This window comes from Leptodactylus fuscus, chromosome 1 (assembly GCF_031893055.1).
Source record: "Leptodactylus fuscus isolate aLepFus1 chromosome 1, aLepFus1.hap2, whole genome shotgun sequence".
NCBI lineage: Eukaryota > Metazoa > Chordata > Amphibia > Anura > Leptodactylidae > Leptodactylus > Leptodactylus fuscus.
In genome coordinates, this window is record NC_134265.1 from 347,408,396 (window position 1) to 347,419,633 (window position 11,238).

Sequence of the window (11,238 nt, forward strand, 5' to 3'; positions counted from 1 at the left end):
ATCTGCATTGGCAGTGGTGGTCGGTCGTAAAGTCCTGGATAGTCCAGAAAAATTTTCCAATAAAGATAATGATAAGTCCGAAATTTTTTTGGACAAGATATTTCGGTGCTTTGTGTCTCCGCAACAAAGAGATGTAGCAGAGTTAGAAAACCTTCTTGAATTGGTTAAACTGCTGCAGCGCAGAATCTTATCACAGAACTAATGTTTTCCCAATGACTTCTCATTGGTTTTGGTTCTCTTCTGTGATAAGATATCATGTTGTAGCAGTTTAACCAATTGCGTAAGTTTACGTTAACTTTTCTACATCTGTACATGTATACTCTGCGTGCCATGAACTAGAGATGGCGAACCCTACAAGATTTGTTTTTGACTAATATTTTTGAGGTTTGGCCCTCTGGGTCTTTTCAAGCCTAACTTGTTCAGCATGAACGGGAAGCGGCATTATTATACTTTGGGGTTTCCTTATTTTATTGTACACCAGAGTACAATAACTGTATTCCCAGAGGAGGTGAGGCAAGATGAGGATACTCACCTTGCCTTACCTTCCCTGAGCATCCTTGCATCATCTGGCGGTCTCTCAGAGTCCTCTTGAGACTTCTTGAAGCCTCTGTCTGAGCGTCAACAAGCCAGATTCACTGTTGAGACCTAGGATTGGGCTTCAGTGGGCCATGCTGATGTCATGACCCTTTGACCCAGCATCATGAAGTTGGCAAGTCCCACTTGACCACTGAGGTGAGGCATCAGTTAGAGACTGGAAGAGGCTTGAAGAGGATATTAGGGGATTGCCGGACAACACAGGATTCTACCTATTATGCTTCAAGATCTGAGGAGACCCCAGAGTATTACAGTGTTTTGTGGGTGAATTATTCCTCATTCAGAATAAGCCCAAAACGTTTGGTAAATTTGGGTTGAGTCCTGTCGAAACAGTTTGCTCATCCCTAGCTTTGACTAAGGTCCAGCAATACCTTGGCCATCTGCTCATTCTTACTATATGGCTTTGCTCCTTGGCTCCTTTACTACTTGTATCTGATGACTGATGAAGGTCTCTTGTGGACCGAAATGTTTAATGTCTGGGTATGTTCTTGATACATTTGGAGTCTAACTCATAAATATATCTGAGCGTTTCAGAGTTTTTCCTTCTTTTCTATGGACTGAAATGTTAGACCTTAGTGCACAATTCATCTACTGGTGGACACATTTTGGACTATTTTGTGTGTCCTGGTTTCTACATTTTTGCTCTTTCGGAAGCTATAGGAATATATATATATATATATATATATATATATATATATATATATATATATATATATATGTATATATATTTTATAAGTTGTCCAGAATAAAACTGAAAAAATTTGTCAACCTCAGCAAGACACTTGGTATCAGTCAGGACGGCCAGGTGATGTCTCTAGCACTTCTAGAAGAGAAGAACTATACAAGACTGCATGGAACAAGTCTCAAAGAAGAAACTCAAAGAATATAGATGTGTTCCCATCTTACCTTTCTTTTTCGCTCATCTCGAGATGAGCGATGTGAGAAGTTATGTGAAATGTGTCCTCTTGAGGGTTTTGCTTGCATGTCCCTTGGACACATCTTATAACAGCTAGGTACAATTTGACCACTTGAAGACTATAGGTGCTGTATCTCAGATTTATCAGCAAAGATATGGCTTAACAAGGCACCAACAATCTTCTAGTTTTAATTTTCAACCGTGTGTGCAGTTCCTTTATAAACAGCTGCAATAGGGGCATAACCATGACCATGTATGAACTGCTTGCAGGACAAGCTAGAATATACAAAAAGTTGGTAGAGGACCCAACACCCGTTGGAATACATTCTTTTACATGACACATCTTGCACTGAAATGAGTAAGCTGACTATCACGTCAGTAGTAGAGATGAGCGAGTAGTACTCGATCGAGTAGGTATTCGATCGAGTACTACGGTATTCAAAATACTCGTACTCGATCGAGTACCACTCGCTATTCGAATGTAAAAGTTCGATGCAGAACCAGCATTGATTGGCCAAATGCTATACAGTCGGCCAATCAACGCTGGTTCTTCTCCTACCTTTAGAAGTCTTCTCCGTGCAGCTTCCCCGCGGCGTCTTCCGGCTCTGAATTCACTCTGCCAGGCATCGGGCCTGGGCAGAGCCGACTGCGCATGTCCGCTTGTAGTGCTTGTAGTGCGGGCATGCGCAGTCGGCTCTGCCCAGGCCCGATGCCTGGCAGAGTGAATTCAGAGCCGGAAGATGCCGCGGGGACGCTGCACGGAGAAGACTTCTCGGAGGATCCAGCCCGGCCCTCACTCGTGGACTTGGTAAGTATAATTTGATCGAACGTTGCCTACCCCTGAAACGAGTATTTTCCCCCCATAGACTATAATAGGGTTCGATATTCGATTCGAGTAGTCGAATATTGAGGGGCTACTCGAAACGAATATCGAACCTCGAACATTTTACTGTTCGCTCATCTCTAGTCAGTAGATACTTTCATAAGTATTTGGCACTGGATCCTCCGCCTACTTTGACCGATGAACTCTGGTTCAGTACATGGCATATAATAACATTTCAATAGTGTTGAATTTACTGGACCATGTGGCCATGGAATTTTTGATATTGTTGTCAGGCTGGGTTCACACATGCGCCTTGATTCTGTTTGGGGTTTCCATGCCCCAATCCGCTTAAAAAATGTGGAGAGAAAAGAAAGACCTCTCTCTACGCATTTTTCGAGCAGAACCAGGAGGAAACTCAACGGATCCCATTCTAGTCTATGGGGTCCACAGCATTTTATGGGGATTAGGTTTCCATTCTTTGGGTCCCCAAGCAGACCTGAAGAATGGAAACTCAGGCGTAGATGTGAACCTAGCATCAGAAGTATTTTGTGCTGGACCTTCTACCTACATTTTGCAAATGAATCCCAGGCTCAATGCATGTTACATAGATTATATTTTTGTAGTGTCGGATGTACTAGACTGTGTGACAATGAAATGTTCTGAAACATCAAAAGAACAATTCATATGGTCTGAAAGATTTAGAAGAAATCTAGAATAAGAGACTATTGTACCAATCGTCCTCAGGTAAAGAAGAACTCTAGTATTAGAAGTTGGTGTACCGATCATCTTGGTGATTTTGTCCTGGAGATTTTGTCCTTTAGACCCCAATCTTCATCATAAATTGTGACATGAAAGACCAAAACAAACAGACAGACATACAACTTGAGGGAATTAATGACTTTATTGAGTTACTGGATACAAAGCCATGGTCGGTACCTCTAGTCCAAGCTACTGATCATCTACATTTTGCTTTAAAGCTGCCACATTGTCATGTTATGTGTTAAAAATGGACGCCCACCTATACACCGGTGACAGTCATTTATTGAACGAATGTAGCCTATAGACTAGTACAATTGATCTTTCACGTGGGTATAAACTTTTATTGGATACGTAGATGGCCAAAAAATGGATGCCACCGTGATGTGTAGGCCGTGAGTCCATTTCCATGTCCAAACGTCGAAACTAATAAAATCGGCCATGTCATCTCAATGTGCTTCACACACACCAACACATAGACTTAGCTAGCTGTTAGGTTATCAGTTGTGGGGACTAAGTAGTAACATATTAAATAACACTTTGTAACATAGAGAACAGAATACACAATAATAAGTGATAAGCCTTAGGTTAAGGTTATTAATTGATACTTAAAGAAGCCACATACTATCACGAGGATGTAAGCTTATCATCTGGGCCACACAGTTAGGCGGATTTGCTAGGCATAGATTGCACTAAACAAAAGCGTTACAAGCTGAATGATCTAGCATAAGTCTCTCATGTCTTACCTAAGATACCTGCCAACCTAATGGTTCCTGCATGCATTTCACGCTCCCTTATTTTGTCTTTATTTTTTTAGTCTCCCATTGGTTGAATGCTCATCTGGATCTAAAAGCCTAAAGGGGCTGGAGAAGGGCAAAAATACAAGTTATAATTTTACCAGCGTTCAATGAACTTGCTTCATTATGAATCTCAACTCCAATAAAATCTGGGGTAGCATGCAAACGGACACTGCTAAGGTTTAGTTCATGCCGGACGCATACAAGTCGGCAGGTAAGCATACAAAATGACTTCTTTAAAAAAAAAATATCCTGTTAGTAAAGCCTAAAGTTCTAGAATGAATCCATCGCTTTAAATTCACTTAGAGCCTGGACTGGAGAGATGTGCTTCTTTTGGGATCCTCTCCTTACTCGGGTCTGATATTCTTCTGGTTTTTCTCTTTTTACTAGTGGCTTCTTCTCTGGAGCCTTCATCTTCCAAGATACAACGGGGGAGTTTACGGCTGCCGTGCCGTAGACCTTCTGGTACTTAGTCGATGCTACGTAGGAGGCCTTCACGGTCAGCACGACCGCATTCATCAGATTTTTGGCAGCCTGAATGAGGGAGGTGGCGCTGTCCAACTGAAAGAAAAAACACAAACCAATAAGTTTATTGATGGATTCATTTAGAGCTGTATCTCCAACCTTGAATGTTGTCAAGACTGGAAGAACATCCTCCGATGGTGTTGGAGGAAAGAGGTATTGGACATTTGGAATTACAACAACCAATCCTTTGGGGGGGTTGGCAACAGCTTAATACCAAGTATATGTGTGTATGTTTATAGATGGAGGGGGTCACAAGGAATATCAAGGGGACAAATGAATGTTAGCCTAAAGTTATTGAATGTTGATGTACTGGCCATCAATATCTAGTCTAGGAGACCCTCTTTATGGTCAGAAATGGATCAGTGGGAGTCCAATGAGGGAACTCTATTCCTTATTCATCTTACTTGAGCTGGAAAAAGAGAAAACTAGAACAACATAGAGTAGGCAACATATGAGCTAAAGATATGGATACAGCCAAGTACAGTAGACCAAGAAGAGTGCAAATATGAGACCTCTTAGCCATAATCGTCTCCTCTCCTGTTTAGTTACAGCTATCAAGGGGCACCAAAGTCTTCGCTGTGAATGTTGGTGGTCACAATGGTTGGATTTATGAGGCATCATAAATACTTTTAACGGAGAAAGAAGAGAAATGTAACGTTGTGTACTGTTCATATCTGTATTACTTGTTATATTCTAAGAAGATAATACTTGATAAGTGAACGCTGAGACATTGAGACACACAAAAAGATGCTACATACACTTTCACAGATTTCTGGGCAGCAGCAAAGGGTCAGAGCAGCAAGGGGCCATAAAACAACTTTAAGGACAACACTGCGTGTCCAAGTCAAGACAATTGGAGAACTCAGGACAAGCCATAATGGGAACGGTGGGATATCGATAAGGTGTAAGCAACTTAAGGGGTTGCTAAAATTTTGGTTCGTATTATTGTGTAAGGTCCTGGGTCAACCAAAGACTATCCCAACTCTGCTGGATCATCCCGATTCTAGTGGATCATCCCAACTCTGGTGGACCATCCCAAGTCTGGGGGACTATCCCAAGTCTGATGGATCATTCCAACTCTGGTGAACCATCCCGATTCTGTAAGGTCCTGGGTCAACCAAAGACCATCACAACTCTGGTGGACAATCCCAACTCTGGTGGATCATCCAAACTCTGCTGGATCATCCAACTCTGGGGGACCATCCCAACTCTGATGGATCATCCCAACTCCAGTGGACCATCCCGACTCTGTAAGGTCCTGGGTCAACCAAAGACCATCCCAACTCTGGTGGATCATCCCAACTCTGCTGGATCATCCCGACTCTGGTGGACCATCCCAACTTTGGTGGACCATCCCGACTCTGGTGGACCATCCCAACTCTGCTGGATCATCCCAAATTTGGTGGACCACCCCAACTCTGATGGATCATCCCAACTCTAGTGGACCATCTCGACTCTGTAAAGTCCTGGGTCAACCAAAGACTATCCCAACTCTGGTGGACCATCCCGACTTTGCTAGATCATCCCAACTCTGCTGGACCATCCCAACTCTGTTTACCATCTATCAATATCTCCTATAACTGAAGTTCACTATATCATTCTATGTAGTTCCATATAAGCAGAAGCACAATATTCAGTTGTGTGCTAACCTTAAGGCTACGGTTAATACACTTTAGCAATGATTTACGACAAAAGAGCCAAGAACAATATATTGCTGCACCTATGTACACAAAATAGAACATTTGGTTAAGAGCGATGCAGAAAATATGATGTCAGCCATTTTAAATGCTTGCTTTTATGTAGACGCATTAGTTGTAAAAGCCATAAAATGTAAGAAAAATAAGGCAGAAACAAAACATGCATCATTTAATTAATATCAAATATCCAAAGCATAAACCAGGAATAAAACAAGAGCGGCTCCGGCCAATGCAAGAAATATATATATATATTGACCATAAAAACGCAGCTTTTAGATCTATCAAGCCGAGGTACAGTCGGCAATTTATTACAAATAGATGTCATATTTCTGTGTGGTCCGCCGGCTTGTCTGAGCTCTCAGCCAACAGATTTGTGATGGTGCATTTAATATATCAGGAAACCACAGCAGTATACAAATAGTGAAATGTATTATATTGGCTGAAAACCTAAGCTAAATCGTCAAATTAATGCGATTTTCCCCAAGTCTTGGTTCAAAGGGATTAAACTAATAAAAATGCCATCACGAAAGGAATACAAAAGGGAATGAGAAAATATGCAATGCATTCTAATGTTAAAAGGGGTTGTCCAACCTCGTGAACTATTTTTTAATGGTGTAAACTAGCAAATGCTCATATTACCATTACCCTGCTGTTTCGGTGATGAGGCTTCCCTGGTCCCTGATCCAGCAATGATGTATCGAGAGGACAAGTGAGGACTGTAGCCAAGCAGCTTCTATGGCTAGTGATTGGATATAGCGGTCACATGTTGTATCCATGTTATGATTGGAGCAGAAAGAACAGAGACCAGCCGGGGATCAGAGAAGGTATGGCACCAAAGCAGCAATGGATCGGTCAAGGTAGTTTTACCCCTTTGTGGGTTGTTAAAAAAAAATCATTGAATTGAACAACCCGTAGAAGGAAAACTCCATCCAGAAACTATTGGTAGAGTCCCTGTAGATCATCAAGATTATTCTACTGAGATTTGGCCAAGGGTATCCGAAGTACTGAGCTGTAAAACTTAATAGAATCGGCCACTAATTCTATCCTGGACGGAATCTCCTACACAGGTCAGTATTATACGAAAGACTTGCTTAGTTTCCATTTTTGGAGTCCACTTGGGGACCCCCGAATGGAAAGCAAAACTGCATTAAAAAAAGCGTTTACCTTAGGAAACCCACGGACCCCATAGACTATAATGGCGTCTGTATGGTTTCCACTCGGTTTCCGCAGGTGGAGAGGGAAACGGAATCCCCGAATGCAGATGTGTACCCAGCCTTAGTTGCATTCAGCCCAGATTGATGGAGATTTATTTAGCAAAATTACACCCCTACCTTACACCATTGTACATAAAGAAGTATGCGCATACATACACCAACACCAATGTAGTTACTCTGCTGATCCATACTAACATATAACCCACCTAACATATATAGGTTGGTAGTGGGACCTGTCATTCCACCCCCCTCCAATCCACACATTGGAGATGTTCTGGCAGTGACTCAGCTGCAGAGAGTCTCCTCGTCAAGGAGGCTTAAGAAGTTGCTCCAGCAGCAGACTGTGGGCAGAGTTTGGCTGGTGAGCCGACAAAGAGGTCATATTTTTGGAGCTGTGTCCTGAATGATTCCACTGGCTTTTGGATTTCTGTTCTTCTAGGTGAGGTAACCTATTCTGTGTTTAGTTAGTGTCTAGCCGGGCAGGGATTTATTTTCGTATTGTTTCCTTTTGTTGCTGCACTAGCTTTTTGAATGAAAATAAACTCTACCTTTGTTTTGGACTAAAGAAACTGGACTTGTGTGTCTACCCCACCCCACCTAGCAACCCCAGACCCTGACAATATATATATATATATATATATATATATATATATATATATATATATATATATATATATATGAGACCAGTGTACTCTTTGAGCATTGTTAGTAATCACATGGTTATGAGACTGGTGTATTCTTTGAGCATTGTTAGCACTCAGATGTTTATGAGACCGGTGTACTCTTTGAGCATTGTTAGTAATCACATGGTTATGAGACCGGTGTATTCTTTGAGCACACCTCAACAGCCAAACAGAACATCTTTTGAGCCATTGAGGCTACAAGAAGACTACTATTATGGACTATTAGCTATTATATGCTACCTTTATATACTGTAGATAGGTTATACAAGAAAACAGAAACACATAGCTGCTTTTATCTACAAACATCTCCACACCTGTAGAGGGATCCCGCCTAGAGATGGGTGAACATCCCAAAATATACACTTATTTGGTCCAAGTGAAAGTGCTTATCATATACTCTACAGTCCCATTAAGTCCCAGAGTACAATAAGCAGAGGCCCAAGGGAGGTGTCAACAAAATAAAAAATACGAGTACTCCGCTGTCCCCCCTTCTCCTGGGCATCTGATCTTCAGTTAGTCTTCGCCTGCAGGATCTTTTTGCTTCCTCTGGTGTCTTCTTCAATGTCATATACTCACAGTATTAGTGTTTTGTTTTGTTTAATTTTGGTGGCACCCCCCGCAGCCTCGGCTTATGAAGAAACCCCAGATTGTAATAATGATTCAAGAATGTAGAACCCCACATTTTTGCAAAATTTGCAAAGAACTGGGCGCATGTTGAACTGGTTCACTCATGTCTAGTCATGTCTAGATGTGGTATTGCAACTCAAATTAATAGGGCTGATCTGTAATACCAGACACAACCTGTGGACAGGTGTGGCACTGTTTATGGGAGAGATCAGCTATATTAAACTAATTCATTACAACTTATTTAACACGTTACAATCCCTTTAAACATTCTGTATTTTGTGCCGTTTGCTTATCTACATTTCTATGTATTCTGATATGGGTTTTCTCTTGTCTGTATTGTATTTCATAAACCTGACTAATACATTAGGACATAAGGACACATCTGTACAAAGCAATAGATACAATAGGATCTATATACTACACAAGCTTTAACAGTTTTCTCCATAAGAGGTTAAAGGAATATGATAAATGCAGTGTCAATGAAGGGTACGGGAGCAAGAATATCAGGCACATGAAGGAGATGACAAAGGACACTCGACATTTCCATATTAAGTGGAGCAGTGACACAGATCTAGCTATGGTAATGTTATTTATATACTCGAGGATACATGCAATACTATTTCAAGTCCTATATTTCAGGCACAAATACATACTATGTAAAAAGCAATAAACAGTGATACAAAGAGGCAGAATCTACAAGAAAGTCTTAGCAGGAAATAAAGTGGCGGCCTAAACGGGCAAAAAAAAAGACTTTGCAAAGCTCTTAAATAAGGAGGTAAAACCCCTCCAGCAAATATCAGGGGTCTCTAATAGTCAGAGAGACGTAGTCATACTGAGGAGGGGAAAGTCATTCAATGTAGTGCAGGGTGGAAATGCTATGATGAAGAATACCATACAGTACATATATATATACAGTCCTATGAAAAAGTTTGGGCACCCCTATTAATCTTAATCATTTTTTGTTCTAAATACTTTGGTATTTGCAGCAGCCATTTCAGTTTGCTATATCTAATAACTGATGGACACAGTAATATTTCAGGATTGAAATGAGGTTTATTGTACTAACAGAAAATGTGCACTATGCATTAAACCAAAATTTGACCGGTGCAAAAGTATGGGCACCTCAACAGAAAAGTGACATTAATATTTAGTAGATCCTCCTTTTGCAAAGATAACAGCCTCTAGTCGCTTCCTGTAGCTTTTAATCAGTTCCTGGATCCTGGATAAAGGTATTTTGGACAAACAATTCAAGTTCAGTTAAGTTTGATGATCGCCGAGCATGGACAGCCCGCTTCAAATCATCCCACAGATGTTCAATGATATTCAGGTCTGGGGACTGGGATGGCCATTCCAGAACATTGTAATTGTTCCTCTGCATGAATGCCTGAGGATTTGGAGCGGTGTTTTGGATCATTGTGTTGCTGAAATATCCATCCCCGGCGTAACTTCAACTTCATCACTGATTCTTGAACATTATTCTCAAGAATCTGCTGATACTGAGTGGAATCCATGCGACTCTCAACTTTAACAAGATTCCCGGTGCCGGCATTGGCCACACAGCCCCAAAGCATGATGGAACCTCCACCAAATTTTACAGTGGGTAGCATGTGTTTTTCTTGGAATGCTGTTTCTTTTTGGACGCCATGCATAACGCCTTTTTTTATAACCAAACAACTCAATCTTTGTTTCCAAAATGAAGCTGCCTTCTCCAAATGTGCTTTTTCATACCTCAGGAAACTCTATTTGTGGCGTACGTGCAGAAACGGCTTCTTTCTCATCACTCTCCCATACAGCTTCTCCTTGTGCAAAGTGCGCTGTATTGTTGACCGATGCACAGTGACACCATCTGCAGCAAGATGATGCTGCAGCTCTTTGGAGGTGGTCTGTGGATTGTCCTTGACTGTTCTCACCATTCTTCTTCTCTGCCTTTCTGATATTTTTCTTGGCCTGCCACTTCTGGGCTTAACAAGAACTGTCCCTGTGGTCTTCCATTTCCTTACTATGTTCCTCACAGTGGAAACTGACAGGTTAAATCTCTGAGACAACGTTTTGTATCCTTCCCCTGAACAACTATGTTGAACAATCTTTGTTTTCAGATCATTTTAGAGTTGTTTTGAGTAGCCCATGATGCCACTCTTCAGAGGAGATTCAAATAGGAGATCAACTTGCAATTGGCCACCTTAAATACCTTTTCTTATGATTGGATACATCTGGCTATGAAGTTCAAAGCTCACTGAGGTTACAAAACCAATTTTGTGCTTCAGTAAGTCAGTAAAAAGTAGTTAGGGGAATTCAAATCAATAAAATGATAAGGGTGCCCATACTTTTGCACCGGTCAAATTTTGGTTTAATGCATATTGCACATTTTCTGTTAGTACAATAAACCTCATTTCAATCCTGAAATATTACTGTGTCCATCAGTTATTAGATATATCAAACTGAAATGGCTGTTGCAAACACCAAAATATTTAGAACAAAAAATGATTAAGATTAATAGGGGTGCCCAAATTTTTTCATAGGACTGTATATATATATACATATATATGCTGTACTCACTTTACAACATTATTTCATTACAACGGGGTGATTTTTTTTAACAGACTGGT

General features: G+C 41.0%; 1 protein-coding gene across 2 annotated transcripts in view; it reads right to left on the reverse strand.

The window, feature by feature from the left end:
- Positions 1-3,223: 3,223 nt before the first annotated feature.
- The window catches only part of CTNNA2 (catenin alpha 2), a 1,647,901-nt gene continuing 1,639,886 nt past the window's right edge, over positions 3,224-11,238 (reverse strand). For both annotated transcript variants that reach the window (XM_075261702.1, XM_075261694.1), the window contains one exon: positions 3,224-4,447. In XM_075261702.1, coding sequence (XP_075117803.1) covers positions 4,160-4,447 — 288 coding nt within the window. In that variant the 3' untranslated portion in view covers positions 3,224-4,159. The remainder of the gene's footprint in view (positions 4,448-11,238) is intronic.